General features: G+C 37.5%; 2 protein-coding genes across 2 annotated transcripts; both read left to right on the forward strand.

The window, feature by feature from the left end:
- The first annotated feature begins 12446 nt into the window (after positions 1–12446).
- On the forward strand, positions 12447–12957 carry LOC141654931 (protein FAR1-RELATED SEQUENCE 11-like). Its single transcript, XM_074462039.1, has 2 exons — positions 12447–12875; positions 12919–12957. The coding sequence occupies exons 1-2, from the start codon at positions 12447–12449 to the stop codon at positions 12955–12957; spliced, it is 468 nt and encodes a 155-aa protein (XP_074318140.1).
- Positions 12941–14818, forward strand: LOC141655943 (protein FAR1-RELATED SEQUENCE 5-like). Its single transcript, XM_074462928.1, has 2 exons — positions 12941–14557; positions 14645–14818. The coding sequence occupies exon 1, from the start codon at positions 13008–13010 to the stop codon at positions 14259–14261; it is 1254 nt and encodes a 417-aa protein (XP_074319029.1). The 5' UTR covers positions 12941–13007; the 3' UTR covers positions 14262–14557; positions 14645–14818.
- Positions 14819–16600: the final 1782 nt, after the last annotated feature.

A 16600-nucleotide genomic window follows, 5' to 3' on the forward strand; every position in this document is an offset into this window, starting at 1 on the left:
TTAACAACTATTATATCTCGCATTCTTCAATCAGAATCAATATGAATTTAATTGATTTTTACCATCACGGTGAGAGAAGCTTCAACGGCAGATGAAACGTCAAAAGGTATCATCATCAATGGAAAAAAAAAACTTTGAAGGAGCATGAAATAATCAATAGAGTTTTTATCGGGATTTAGATTATATAAATAATGAATCTCATCTTACAAATCTGTTTGAATTAGATCGTGTTTTTTTTAAACTATATTTCCTATAAATTTAAGCTCGAATTGTTTTCATAATAACTCATATTCTTTTCTTAATAACTCGTATTATTTTCATACATTACAATTTAGTTCAAGCTCGTGTTCTTTATATAATAGCTCACATTCTTTTCATAATAGCTCGTATTCTTACTAGCTCATTTTTAAAAAAAAAAATAGCTCGTATTCTTCATGTGCGTACAATTTATGAGTTCATAGACGTTTAGTTATGAAATACGATAACATTTGAAACATTATTTGGTCGTGTTTTTTTGAAAGCACATTACATAAATTTTAACTCGAATTCTTTTTATAATAACTCATACTCTTTTCTTAATAACTCGTATCTTTTCCATACATTACAATTTAGTTCAAGCTCGTGTTCTTTTCAAAGTAGCTCGTATTCTTCTCATAATAGCTCGTATTCTTTTTAACTTGAATTTTTAAGCTCATGTTTTTTTTGTATATAATAATAACTCGTATTATTCATGTGCGTACTATTTACGAGTTTATAGACATTGAAATATTATATAAGATCAAATTTGAGGGAAAGGGAAACTTTTTCTAAAGAGAGAACTACGGTATAAGTTTTACGTTGTTGAAGTTAAATTTTTAATTCTTTTTAATGGGCTATAGATTGTTAATCATATATTATATGGGCCTGATGTACAATGCTTCTGTACAACAGGATGTATAATCCTATTTGTGCAATTTATACATATATTAATGTCGGATGAAAGTCGATAATATTTTAATTCTTCCGTTTGATAGAATATTAATATATATTTTAAACATTAAAGAATTGAACTTAATGGTTTTTTCGACTCAAGACCATGAAAAGCATTCAAGAGCAAGAAAATTGTTAGTTTTGTGATTGTTAACGTTTTATGTTTTTTTATAGAGTATTTACTGATGGGGCATATTCTGCACCGTTGACCAAGTCAACACACTGAGCAAGGTCAGAGACATCCACAGCAAAGTCAACATATCAGACAGCCTAGCCGACGCAATCCATCGGCTGTCACTGGGTCCCGACCGGCACCTAGCCGGTAGGGAGACATATCCGCGTACTCACATCCAAGACCCGTCGGCCGGCCTGCCATAGGTCCATCGGCCGAGGGTAGAACGGTCTTTCCACCTGCTAGCCACTTGGCCACTTGGCCACTACGTGACAAAAGGTGAAAGTCTATAAATACTCCTCAACCTTCATTGAGGAAAGGATCCCACAACTTAACCTAAATACACTATTCATCTGGTAATATCCTCTTTATCTCTCTACAATACATACCTAGCCAAGTAACACAACTTAATCCTTTAAGTTTACTGACTTGAGCGTCGGAGTGAGTACGCTTGGCACAAAGCCAAGCCCTCAGTTCATTCATTGTTGCAGGAGAAGCCGAGAGGAACGATAGAGGCAAGAAGGGTTCAACTCAAGACATTATTCTACAAGCCACGGGTGGTAACGATACTTGCTCTGGAATTACACCCGGAACAATTGGCGCCGTCTGCGGGAATAAGACACTAGAAGCTAGTCACATTCATTCCCAAACAAAAAAAAAAAAAAAAAAAAAAAAACAACAAAAGGTTACAGACTTGGGATTTGAAGCGCCAAAAGGATGGCAGGGAGAGAAGGCTCAATAATTGGCCCCCGAACAGCTAAAGCTATCCGAGACGTCGGGTGAGTCTGGTGACGACCGCCCGTCTCCATATGCCTGTTGCTGCCCTCCGTCAGTAGCAACAGCATCTTCGGTGGCCGGCTTTGAGGAAGGCTGAACATCTTCAAGCAACTTCAGCCTCTCACCCTCCTTCACTTTCGCATCATAGGCCGCCTTGGCCTCGCCTATCCGAGCCGCCTTCCGCTGCCTCTGCCTTCTCTGCGCCATTGTCTCCTCAAAGATCGCCATCTCGTCCGGTAAGTCGTTCAAATTTATCCCACGGGAAAGAGCCCTCGGGGACGAGTCTTCTTATTGCCTCCCTGGCCGCCTCCTCGGCCTGGTCCCGGAATTGGGCGCACATTTTAGGGAGAAGAACATCTTGAAGCATTTCGATATCCTTCTCCTTTTGATCAAGGGACTGCGCGTCCCTCGAGCGCCTCGGCTGGTTGTGGAACAGATCCTTCCACTTTTCTCCCTTGGCAGCCACGGCGTCATAGGCATCCTTGTACTTGTCCCGCTCCCCCATCATCCTGGCAGTGGCGGCATCAGCTTCCTCCACCTTGGCCCTCTCGGCCCCTAGCAGTTTCTCAATCTCCTCCACACGCCGGCTGGCAGCAAAGAGATCCTGTTTAGCCTTCGCGGCTTCCCCCTTTGCGGCAGAGAGATCGAGTTTAAGCTTTGCGATCAGCGGCGCAGCTTGGCCCATGGTTTTCTCCTGCTCCAAGATGTAGGAGCCGGCTTGTTGGGTCCACTTGGCCATCCTCTTATATAATTTCACACCCTCTGCCACAAGCTCGGAGGGAGAAATCTTCTGAGCCGAGGAGTCAACGACGACATTTCATCACCCGCCTTCTCAACTGCCTTTCTCAGTTGTTTCCCTAATGCCGTTCGGTGAGAACGGCCGCCGAAGGAGGATCTACAAAAAATTCACACAAAGCATCCATGTCACCATGCATTGACACATCAGAAAGCCGATCATCCGGGATGTCCAACGAACCAGCTAAATCCGAACCACAAGTTAGATCCGTACCAGTCTGGACCCTCTTGGTTCGAGGGCCGGCTGAGTCAGTCTTCTCCCCGGCAGCGATGGAAGCAGACGGAGGATCTTTTCTCTTCTTCGGAGAAAAGGCCTTAGCAACAGTCACCGACCCGTCAACGATTTCGACGACCTCCACAGGCTCCTGAACCACGAGGGTCGAAGAGGGAGGCGCACGAGCCGCGCCGCCACGGCTGACGCGCCTTCTTTGATCTCTTCGGCACGCCACCAAGAACCCGTGCTTGAGCCGTCTCCTGATCCAACGCCCTCGTCTGTTTGTCCATGAGTTCGTTAGGGGACAGTCGGCGATCACGCGCTTCAGCCGTAGGATGACGGATGAGAACCTTCCCGTCCTTATCAAGCCCCAGCCTCTCCAAGTCTTTCTCAGACAGATCCTGACCAAACCGATCTGCAAGGAATCAAACAAGAGTTACATAAAGGAAGTAAGAAAGCTCCAAACAGGAACATAACAAGCAAAGGTGGGCCTCACACCGACCCGACTCACCACGGCTGAGGGCCGGTATGAGGCCGACGCGGCATAGCAGCTCGTCCTGAAGAATAATCTGAGTTGGGGGCAACCATCCCTTCTCAGCATCAAACAGCTGCATTGCCCGCCTCTCATCCGCAGTAAGAGGGACCAACGAAGCGTCCATCTTGACCTTGCTACCCCGGGAGATATATTTCTCATACTCTTCCCGGGTCTCACACCGCAAGTGAACGGGGCTCTGGAAAGACCGAGGCAATGGGTAGTCCTCCGGCACTTGGACGTACACCCATCGCTCTTGCCAGTCTTTGCAGGAAGTAAGCTTGTTTACGGAGACATATCCTGGCTCCGTCGCACGTTGTACCACCCCACCTTTCGGGCGATTTGGCCGAAGACTATGAAGTCGGCGGAATAAGTTGACCGTAGGGACCTCCCCTTTAAAGAGACAGAGCCACACAAAGCCGATTATCGTCCTCATGGCCAACGGATGCAGTTGGGCCACGGCAAGGTTCATAGCTTTGATGATGGCCATGACGTGTTCGTTCAAAGGAAACCGGAGCCCATACTCCAAATGCCACGATGTACACGCCGATATGGCCCGGGGGAGGGCAACAGACCACCTGACCCTCCTCAGGGATAACAATTTTATACCCCTCACCGAAGGAGAAATGATCTCCGAAAAGAGTCCCTCCGGAACTGCTTGCGAATTTGTTTGTCCAGGCACGGTCGAGGCCAGTCCTGCAGGCCTCACCATGATCCGGGATGGTCGTCCTCTCACCATCAACAGGAGCCCTCTCACCATCATCATCAGCATCATCCTCATCCTCCCCTTCCTCCGGAATGGACAGGCCAACTACGGGAGAAGGAGACCTAGGGCCCCCAAACCTTAGCGGGATGGCATCTAGTATCCCCTCCTCGTCAAGACGCGACGGGGAACCCCCCGGCGCAGAAGTGCTAGTCCCGGCATCAGCAGAAGACATGTTCACAACAAATTACTAGCAAGATAAAAGAAAAATTCGTTTGTTTACCTTAAAAGAAAAAAACACTCGCCGGATCAAAGACTCTGAAGATTGGAAGAAAAGGAAGCCCTTGAAAGTTTAGAAAGATGAAGATTTTGGGAAAAATTTGAGAAAACGAAATTGGTGGCCAAAATCACGGAAAAACTGCCCTATTTATAGGGAAAAAGCCCATGAAGAAGGACCAATCAGAGCACAGCCCATGAAGCGACAGCCAATCAGCGAGCAGACACGTGTCGAGCATGCAACCACGGAATGTCAATCGTCGCAACAGTTAAACGTCAATCAATGCAACAGTGACCAAGCGTCTTCAACACGCCCATTCACATCTCTTCGACTATTCATCTTCCTCAACAAATTCCTAGGTATCTAGTCTCCGCCGGCCACCTGATCAACCAAGCTAGGAAGCACCGGCCGGGGGCAATCAAAATCAACCGGCACTCTCAGCCCTGGTCTCGGCCAGCGTCATGTTTCTTTTCCACATCGGATGCCCTTTACGCATCCATGTGGAGGGGGGATATGGTATATGGTACGGCCTAACAAGAGCCACGCCGATGCACAAGAAGAAGCCGATACAGAAAAATTTGTGAAAATTACTTGTGCAGAATATATGCTCAGCATACATCGGAGCCCATACCACGGCATAGACTACGCTGGGGGCAAATTGATGGGGCATATTCTGCACCGTTGACCAAGTCAACACACCGAGCAAGGTCAGAGACATCCACAGCAAAGTCAACATATCGACTGACCTAGCCGACGCAATCCATCGGCTGTCACCTGGGTCCCGCCACGGCACCTAGCGCCCGGGAGACATATCCGCGTACTCACATCCAAGACCCGTCGGCCGGCCTGCCATAGGTCCATCGGCCGAGGGTAGAACGGTCTTTCCACCTGCTAGCCACTTGGCCACTTGGCCACTACGTGACAAAAGGTGAAAGTCTATAAATACTCCTCAACCTTCATTGAGGAAAGGATCCCACAACTTAACCTAAATACACTATTCATCTGGTAATATCCTCTTTATCTCTCTACAATACATACCTAGCCAAGTAACACAACTTAATCCTTTAAGTTTACTGACTTGAGCGTCGGAGTGAGTACGCTTGGCACAAAGCCAAGCCCTCAGTTCATTCATTGTTGCAGGAGAAGCCGAGAGGAACGATAGAGGCAAGAAGGGTTCAACTCAAGACATTATTCTACAAGCCACGGGTGGTAACGATACTTGCTCTGGAATTACACCCGGAACATTTACAATTTAACTTAGCTAGGTGTTTGAGCGGGAGGTTGAACTACAATTTATGGACTATACAACCAAGTATATATGTTTTTATAGAGTATTTACAATTTAACTTAGCTAGGTGTTTGAGCGGGAGGTTGAACTAAAATTTATGGATTATACAACCAATTGTATATGTTATACGGTGTAGAATCTGAACTTTGTGATAAAGTATTCGGGCTTTATGTTAAAGAATATGAGCTTTATTATAGCGTATTGAATTCAACCAATTATACATTAAAAACATGAACTTTGAATTAGTTCATAAAAAATACATATAAGCTCGGATTCTTATACATTGGTTATACAATGCTTATGGTACAATTGGATGTATAATCTTATTTGTGGTTGAATTATGCATGAGAGATCGGGCCATGGAAGCAATGCACTATTGCACTCCTACATGAATTTTGACACTTGCAATTCCATTTATAGTACCAAACTCCAATTTTGTTGTTATCTTATGTCAGCTTCTTGAACCCCTTGCAATTAAAGTTAGGCGTAAGATATGAGGTTGATTCATGGAAGGTTAGGTTAGGTTAATAAAAAAAAATTATAAAACAGTAAATTTAATTATATAAGTGAAAATTCAAATAATGTTTAATCTATTACTTTATTCAAACAGAAGATCCGAAAGATTAATGACCAAAGAAATTGATATTTTAATTTAAAAGTTTATAGGTGTAGAGATTAATATTGAATGATGAATCATAAGATATTACAAACTGGCCCGTGCATTGTAACACCCGCGAATTTCCCTTTTTGACATTTAAAATTTATTAAACTGTTTAATCACTTTATTATATATTTTTGAATTATTCAATTTAATTAATTTTATGTCAAACACGATTTTTATGAACGTATTATATAAAAGCTCATTTTTATAAAAATACGTATTATTAAATTATATTTTTGAGGCATAATTTATATAAGAATAAATGTATACCTATTTTTTGTCGGATAATAATAGTGACAGTAATAATATTAGTCTCCGTCTCAAGTTAAAATAAACTCGACACATTATTCCATCTATCTATAGATCGTCACATTTCACCTTGTACCTACTTTAATCCGGACCAACCAGAATTCGACAACACGCACACCTACCCCTTTTTCACTATACTTTTATATTATTATTATTATATATTATTATTATTATTATATATTATTATTATTATTATATATTATTATTAATATTAATTATTGTTGTTGTTTCAAGCACCCGTCCCCACCCCCTTATATACTCCTTCTTCTTCCTTCATTTGGAAACAACAAAACCACAAATAGGATCCTACATCATGTTGTACAGTAGCATGGTACAACAGGCCCATATATTATATATATATATATATATATATATATATATATATATATATATATATATATATATATATATATATATATAGAGGAAGGATCAACTAAGGTCCATAGATAAAATAAGTCCATAAGTCCTATTGTGAGCCATTGGATGGAGGGAGATGGATGGCCAAGATCAACCTCCAAAAGTGTGTTTATGTACTAATATCACTCATTCTCTCCTCATTCACTAATCCTTCTAATTAATCACTAATTCACTATAACTTCTTTTCCTCTCATCCATTTCTCTCATATATCACACAACTCATCTTCTCTCTAAAACCCCAAAAAATAAAAACCCAAAAAATCCAAATAAATAAAAAACCCAAAACCCAAATAAATAAATAAAACCCAAAAAATCCAATTAAATCAAAAAACCCAAAAAATCCAATTAAATCAAAAAACCCAAATAAATCATTCATTCTTCTCTTCCTCATTCACCACCACCCACCACTATCCCACCCGACACCAACTCACCGCCCACCACCGCCGCTACCGCCGCCACCGCACGGCCCCCATCTTTTTTTTTTTTTTTTTTTTTTTTTTTTGCGTTTTTTTTTTTTTTTTTTTTTTTTTTTTTTCGTTTGGTCTTTATTTTCATGTTTTGAGTTGTTTTTTCAATTCGTTTTTTGTTGTTGTCTTTTATTTTCTTTTATTTTGTTACTTCTCCTTTTTTATTCATTTTCTCAAATCTCTTCTTGTTATACTTTTTTTTAAGATTTCGGGTTTTAAAACTTGTTATTTGGTTTATTTTAGATTTCGGGTTTGGTTGGGTTGTTGGTTTTTTGGTTTTATTATTGTTATTTGGTTTTTTGTTTTTGTTATTATGAGTTTTTTTGGTTTTTGTTATTATTTTTTTTTTTCATATTTTTCATATTTATTATTTGATTTTTTTACTATTTACGACTAAAGTTATACATTTTATGGCCAAAGTTATACAAAAAAAGACTAAAGTTATACAAAAATTGGACTAAAGTTACACAAAAAATTGGACTAAAGTTATACAAAAATGAACCAGAGTTATACAAAAATGAACCAAAGTTATACAAAAATGAACCAAAGTTATACAAGAATGGACCAAAGTTATACAAAAATGGACTAGAGTTATACATCAAAGGCCTAGAGTTATTTTTTTTTTGACTAGAGTTATACATCAAAGGCCTAGAGTTATACATTGTATGTCTAGAGTTATACAGATTGTGACTAGAGTTATACATTATATGACTAAAGTTATACAAAAATGGACTAAAGTTATACAAATATGGACTAAAGTTGTATAACTTTAGTCATATAATGTATAACTCTATGCATATGATGTATAACTCTAGGCATATAATGTATAACTCTAGGCATTTAATGTATAACTCTAGTCACAATATTTATAATTCTAGTCAAAAGATGTAAAACTCTAGTCACAATCTGTATAACTCTAGACATACAATGTATAACTCTAGGCCTTTGATGTATAACTCTAGTCAAAAAAAAAATAACTCTAGGCCTTTGATGTATAACTCTAGTCCATTTTTGTATAACTTTGGTCCATTCTTGTATAACTTTAGTTCATTTTTGTACAACTTTGGTATATTTTTGTATAACTTTAGTCCATAGTTTTTTGTATAACTTTGGTATATTTTTGTATAACTTTGGTGCATTTTTGTATAACTTTGGTCCATTTTTGTATAACTTTGGTTCATTTTTGTATAACTTTGGTATATTTTTGTATAACTTTAGTCCATAGTTGTATAACTTTAGTCCATAATTGTATAACTCTAGTCCATTTTTGTATAACTCTAGTCCATATTTGTAAAACTTTAGTCCAAAATTGTATAACTTTAGTCCAAAGTTGTATAACTTTAGTCCAAAGATGTAAAACTCTAGTCACAATCTGTATAACTCTAGACATACAATGTATAACTCTAGGCATTTGATGTATAACTCTAGTAAAAAAAAAAAAATTCTAGTCAAAAGATGTAAAACTCTAGTCACAATCTGTATAACTCTAGACATACAATGTATAACTCTAGGCATTTGATGTATAACTCTAGTCAAAAAAAAAATAACAACAAAAAAACAAAAAAAATAATATGTATAACTCTAGTCACAATCTGTATAACTCTAGACATACAATGTATAACTCTAGGCATTTGATGTATAACTCTAGTCAAAAAAAAATAACAACAAAAAAACAAAAAAAATAATATGTATAACTCTAGTCACAATCTGTATAACTCTAGACATACAATGTATAACTCTAGGCATTTGATGTATAACTCTAGTCAAAAAAAAAAATAACAACAAAAAAACAAAAAAAATAATATGTATAACTCTAGTCACAATCTGTATAACTCTAGACATACAATGTATAACTCTAGGCATTTGATGTATAACTCTAGTTAAAAAAAAAAATAACAACAAAAAAACAAAAAAAATAATATGAAAGATCTAAAACAAATCTAAAAATCTAAAAACTAGATCTAAATAAATAACAACATAATAAGTAAATCACAAAAAAAAAAAAAAAAAAAAAAAAAAAACCAACAACCCAACCCAACCCGAAATCTGAAATAAACCAAATAACAATAAAAAAAAAACCAAATAACAAAATCAAATTTAAATATCGTGTGTATAACTCTAATGCACACAGTGTATAACTTTAATAAACAAGATGTATAACTTTAGTTCAAAAAATCAAATAACAATAACAACCAAATAAAAAAAATAACAACCAAATAAAACAAAATAACAATAACAAAATAAAGTAAATATGACAAAAACACAAAAAAACCAATAGATCTGAAAAAAAACAACACCAAATGTATAACTTTAGTCATAAATAGTATAACTTTAATGTTTTAAGTGTATAACCAACAAAAATTTAACAACCAACAAAAATTAAAAACCAAATAACAATAACAAAATAAAGTAAATATGACAAAAACACAAAAAAAAAAACAAAATAACAAAAACCAAAAATAACAATAAAAACAAAAACAAAACAAAAAAACAAAGAAAAAAACAAAGAAAAAAAAAAGAAAAAACGCAGGGAACAAATAAACAAAGAACAAAAACCAAAAAAAAAAATGGAAGGAGGAGGAAGGAAGGAAGGACGGCGGAGGGAGTATTGGCGGCAGGAGGTGCGGGAGGAGGAGGAAGGACGGCGGTGGAGGGAGGGAGGGAGGTATGTGGTGCGGTTGATGTTGATGTCGGTGGAGGGAGGGAGGGAGGGAGGTGTGTGGTGCGGTGGAGGGAGGGAGGGAGGTGTGAGGAGTGCGGTTGTGGGGTTGTGGGTTGATGTCGGCAGGAGGTGCGACAGGAGGAGGAAGGACGGCGGTGGAGGGAGTGCGGTTGATGTTGATGTCGGTGGAGGGAGGGAGGGAGGGAGTTGTGTGGTGCGGTGGAGGGAGGGAGGGAGGGAGGTGTGAGGAGTGCGGTTGTGGGGTTGTGGGTCCGGTGGAGGGAGGGAGGGAGGGAGGTCTGGGGCGGTGAGGATGAGAGTGATAGGGTGGTGGTGGTGTCGGGTGGTGGTGGGGTGGTGGACTGATTTTTGTGGTTTTTTTTTGTTTGGTTTTAGTTTGGTTTTTTTTTTTTATCAACTTGGTTTTTTTTTTTGTTTAGAGAGGGTGGGAGAAAATGAGAGAGAAAGAGTGAATGTGAGAAATGAGAGAGGATGAGTGAATGAGGGAGTGAGTTGGGAGATTAGATTGGTGGTAGAGTTATACACAATTAGGTAGAGTTATACACAATTAGGGAAGAAGATTAGGGAGGGAGAATTGTGACCCTTCAATGAGATGTAATCTCATCCCTCCATCCCTTCCATCCAAGGGCTCTTATAAGGACTTAGGGCCTTATATTGTATGAGGACCTTATAAGAACCCTTATATATATATATATATATATATATATAGAGATAGGATCTTGAGAGTCTAGGTTATTAGGGTGAGTCCGTCCTACCATCCCTAGCCGTTTGATCATGTCAATCTGATGGCTGAGATTTAATCTAAGCTTAATGTTGTTTATAAAAACAGTTGCGCTGACTAATTTGTGTCATAATTCTTACGCAACTTTCTCTCTCTTCTTTCTCTCTCTTTGCTTTTCTCTCACGCTAATCATCACTTTCACGATCAACGTCGTTTTCTGGTGAATTCTGTTTCATCATATTGCAGTATTTGATTACTTTTCTTCAATTGTTCATATTGTTCTTACACAATTCATTATTTGCTTTATTACTAGGTTTACGCGTTTACTTCGATCAACATATATCTTTTCAGTCTTCGATTCCTTTCGATTTAGGTAATTTCTGTTCTTATTGTACAATTGTTATTCAATTTCGGTTTCCTTTTCATCTAATTGCTTGCATATTAGGTTTTTAAATGATTCACGCTTTTTCATCACTGCTTTTTTATTTTTTGCAGGTCTCTGTTTTCATGTCGACTGTTCCTTCTACTCCATTGATTCGCGTATCAATTGAAGATGACATTCATCCAGGTATTACTATAATTCCTTTGTTTTTCGAATTAAAATCGTTTTATTGTGTCTGCATGTGTATTTTAACCGACTTTACCTTTATATTTTAGTATTTTACATTTATTTCAGCTTATCCTGTTCTGAATTAAGTCTGTTTCTGTCTATTATTTCTTTTTGAATTTAATTTTTTTCCTATCCACATGTTTACTAACTGTAACATATAATTTATTTCACTATAACAAATTTATTCTGAATTACGCGTTGTTTTTTGTTTATTTGTTTGCATTTTATATTTTAGTTAGATATTTTGACATGTGAAATTACTATAATAGATAGGCTACATTGTCAGTAACAAATTCTATGTCACTATAATATGTATGCTATATTACTGTAACATGTGATAAAAGACTAAAACATATGTAATATCTTATGTTAACATCATTTTGTTCTTACTATAACATCACCATAATGTTGTTGTTACATCATTATCAAACAATGTGATTTAGTATTATTATTTTAACAGATCCCATGTGACTATAATATGTATGCTATATTACTGTAACATGTTATAAATGACTATAACATATGTAATCATTACTGGAATAGCAAATCATATCCCTATAACACCCATTTCATTTCACTGTAACATGTTTTATTTTAATAATATTAATACACTGTAATCTTCCTTTTAATGTGCTATATGTAGTCTCTTATTTTCTATTTTCATTTTGTTTTATTCAGAAGTCCAATCTTGTCGTGATTCTGTTTTTACTCCAACGTGCACATCACACCCAACAAAAATACATCCACTTCAAGTGAGCTACACTCCTGGTGGTAGTCAGAGATGGACTAGGCTAGTTGAGGAGGGTTTCACACCTAAACTATCCATGCATTTTGTTGATTATGATTCAGCAATGTGTTTTTATGTTGTGTATGCAATTTCCTGTGGGTTTGAACCAAGGCTGCATACCACAAAACGTACCCGTTCTGGTGAATTACTTAGGAAATCGATTGTTTGTAATCGTCAAGGCTTTAGAGATAATAAGAGGAAACTGAAGTGTCCTGCTCAAGAGGTTGATACTGATTCTACTGTTAAACCTCAAGGTTCAAGGAATGTTAAAGTTACTAGGGTTGGTTGTCCAGCAATGATGAGAGTGGAAGCGGTGGAGGGTGGAGGTTATAGAGTCGATCAATTTGTTGCTGTTCATAATCACCGTCTTCTTTCTGTTATAGACAAAGAGTTCCATAAAGTTGTTAGACATCTTTCTGGTTTCCAAAAAAAGTTAATAATTGATAATTCAAAGTTGAATATTGGGGCAGACAGGAGTTTTCAACTTTGCAAAGTATATGCAGATGGTTATGCTAATGTTGGAGCGACTTTGACAGATTTTAAGAATTTTGCAAGGGATGTCAAATGCTATATAAGTTTACAGGATGCAACTCTTTTCATCAATCACCTTGAAGAGTTAAAAAAAATGAAACCTGGTTTTTATTTTGCGTATGAGGTTGATGATGATAAGTGTTTGAGCAGGGTTATTTGGGCAGATGCTGAGTGTAGGAGGAATTATTCTATATTTGGGGATGCGCTTAGCTATGATGCTACTTATGGAACCAATAAATATCGTATGAAATTCACCCCGTTTACTGGAGTTGATCACCATAAGCGGTCTGTTACGTTTGCATGTGCTTTACTTGATCATGAGGATGAACATTCTTTTGCTTGGTGTTTCAAAAAATTTTTGGACTGTATGGATCAAAAAGAACCATTATGTCTCGTAACAGACCAAGACCCTGGGATGTTACTTGCCATTCCTAAAGTCTTCAAAACAGCCCGTCATCGTTTTTGCATGTGGCACATTATGGAGAAAGTCAGTGCAAAAGTGGGTGCAATCACATGCAAAGAAACTGATTTCCTATCTCGTTTGAATTCTGTTGTGTGGGATTCTAGTTTAGAACCAATGGAGTTTGAACAGAGGTGGCTTGAAGTTATGAAGGACTTTGACCTTTGTGGCCATAAATGGCTTTCTAGTATGTTTCGTGATAAGCATCTCTGGATTCCAGCATTTTTTAGGGACATGCCAATGGGAGGCCTATTAAGGACAACTCAGAGATCCGAGAGTGCAAATTCATTCTTTAAGCGTTATCAGAATCACTATGGAACTTTGGTTGAGTTCTGGTTGCGTTATGAAACAGCCATTGAACAACAGCGTTACCTACAAAAATGTCTAGACAAGGACAGTGAGCACAGTTTACCAGTTACTACTCCATCGCCGACTAAGATTGAGTTACATGCTGCATCTGTCTATACTCATAAAGTTTTTTATGATGTGCAAGTTGAATTGAAGCACACTTCCGTCTGCGGGCTTGCTGGTATGCCCTTGAATGGGGACATTCGTGTATATGATGTAAATGATGAGCTGAGACATACTACATTTCAGGTCTCTTACATCGCCACAAAGAAGATGTTAAGTGTACTTGCAAACTTTTTGAAAGTAAAGGTTTACTTTGCAGACATGTTTTTTGGGTTTTGTCAGCTAACCTTCTTAAAAGCATTCCTGGAAAATACATTGTCCCTCGCTGGTGCAAGGTTTCTTATAGAAATCCTTATTCAATTCTCCCTGGGAATCTCGTCGAGGATTGTGAGCCTGCTGATGTTATTAACATGGAGATTTCTAATGTGTGGTCAGAGTTTTATTCTACAATGGCTATTGCAAAAACTCTTTCTGTAGATCGAATTAAAGAGTTAGCTGCAAATTTGAAGGCTTTTAGAGAGGAAGTCAGTCCTGCATCATCAGAGGTATTATCCAAGGAGAAAGAGATAGAGCAATTGTTGGGCTTCACAAATTCTTCAGAAGTTACAATCTTACCACCAAAAATATCAAATAACAAGGGCAGCGGGAAAAGGCTTTTGTCTACCAGGAAGGAGGCTATTGCGAAATCACAGAAGCCCAAAAGACTGTGCGCCTGCTGCAAAGAAATGGTGAACCATGACAAACGCAATTGTCCTAAAAAGGATATATATTCGGTATTCTCTCTTTTTTTGTTTTCCTCGTTACATATCGTTTGAATTTTGTTTTACTAAGCATCATTTACTTGTTTTTATTTTAAACAGGACACTTCTGAAGAGGATGTTTGAGTCTTGGTGATGCAGCAGCATGGACATTAAGTCAATTCCATTTTAGACATTACTTTACTTTTTTGGTTTTTTGAGATAAGAACATTTACACAGTTTATGTAATTGTTTTAGACATGGTTACTTCAATAAAAAAAGTAGAACATTTACGCAGATTTCTGATTTTGCAATAATTTTGTTGCCAACAAGTTATACTTATATTACAAACGTCATCTTGTTTCACAAGAATAACACCATTTTCCTTTAACTGTAACATCGGCACACTATTACTGTAACAAAATTACTTGAACGGGTTAGTTACTTACAGTGTAACATCAAAACCTTGTTACTATAACATGTCAATATAATCACTGTCACAACGTGATCTTGTTTCACCATTAACACCATTTTCCTTAAACTATATAACACCAGCACATTATTACTTTCAGTGTAACATCATAAACTTGTTAATATAACATGTCATTATTGTCACTGTCACAACGTGATCTTGTTTCACCATTAACACCATTTTCCTTAAACTATATAACACCAAAGACATTATTACTTTCAGTGTAACATCATAAACTTGTTAATATAACATGTCATTATTGTCACTGTCACAACGTGATCTTGTTTCACCATTAACACCATTTTCCTTAAACTATATAACACCAGCACATTATTACTTTCAGTGTAACATCATAAACTTGTTAATATAACATGTCATTATTGTCACTGTCACAACGTGATCTTGTTTCACCATTAACACCATTTTCCTTAAACTATATAACATCAACACATTATTACTTTCAGTGTAACATCAAAAACTTGTTACTATAACATGTCATTATAGTCACTGTCACAACGGCTATTTCATTTTTGGCAAATTTCATTTTCAATTATCTTGTTTTCACAATAACATCATTGTTCACCACTGTAACATCAGGACATAATTACAGTAACAAACCATGTTAACAACCATAATAAACTGTTACTCGTCTTTACATGTCTTAACTACTTCACTACCATTTCTCCTTCTAACATAAACTTCATTTCTTTGCAGCATTTCCTTGTACTGGCTGTTTTTTCTTGGGATAACCTTCTCTCCTTGCTACCTGTTTTCGCCTCCTCCCATACGTAGCAAATGTGTGTTGTGAACTTTGCCATCCTTTGCATTTTCATTTTCGTTCCTACATTAATTAGAAAATTGTGATTATTGAAATGTATTAATCCATTCAAAATACATTTTATTCTGTAGATATAAGAAATTACCCAAGTTGTTTCACTATCGGCCTTGTATGTAAGACAGGCATCTCGGTTAGGACAGTGTTTGCAGCAGCAGTTTCACCTTCACTCTTTTTCTTCTCATTCAAAGTATCCCTTCTACGCTTAATCTCAGGCCAGAGTTCTGCTTTTTTACTTGTAAATGCCTCAACTTTCTTGATCACTTCAGCTCGTTTCTTATTTATATCTGCCAAGACCAATGAGGCTGCCATTTCAGTACAAAATATGCGCCTCGTAATCTTTTCGCAACTCGATGCATACGGTTCACCCTCATACGCAATCATGTGCATCATTAAAAAGCATCCCGATTCCTCATCAGTGACATCAGGTGACCGCCATGGCAATTTTGTCTCATTGATCATGAATCCTGCTATCTCCTCTGCGCCTTTCACTCCTTTCATTTCCAAATAGTCACTCAATACACCAGCCTGCACACAAAGGTCACACAACGCATATTTAACTAGTATTTTTAAGAAGTCAGAAAGTGTTGTGTAAAAGGGGAGATAGTCTACAGTTACATACCACAACTCTTGCAATATTGTAAACTTTGCTCTTTTTCCATGATTTATGTATCAGGCAGTCGAGCACTTCAATTATCTTCTTTGACATATTGATACATATACAAAAGTAGTGGTTTTCAGAAACTATTGGTATGAAAATCGATTCAAAGAT

This window comes from Silene latifolia, chromosome 5 (assembly GCF_048544455.1).
Source record: "Silene latifolia isolate original U9 population chromosome 5, ASM4854445v1, whole genome shotgun sequence".
NCBI classification, from domain to species: domain Eukaryota; kingdom Viridiplantae; phylum Streptophyta; class Magnoliopsida; order Caryophyllales; family Caryophyllaceae; genus Silene; species Silene latifolia.

Excerpts from the sequence above, each read along its gene's own strand:
- LOC141654931 (XM_074462039.1), top strand. The coding sequence starts at position 12,447 with ATGTGTTTTTATGTTGTGTATGCAATTTCCTGTGGGTTTGAACCAAGG. Across the intron at positions 12,876-12,918 it reads GGAGTTTTCAACTTTGCAAA|ATTTTAAGAATTTTGCAAGG; the intron begins GTATATGCAGAT and ends CGACTTTGACAG.
- LOC141655943 (XM_074462928.1), top strand. The coding sequence starts at position 13,008 with ATGAAACCTGGTTTTTATTTTGCGTATGAGGTTGATGATGATAAGTGT.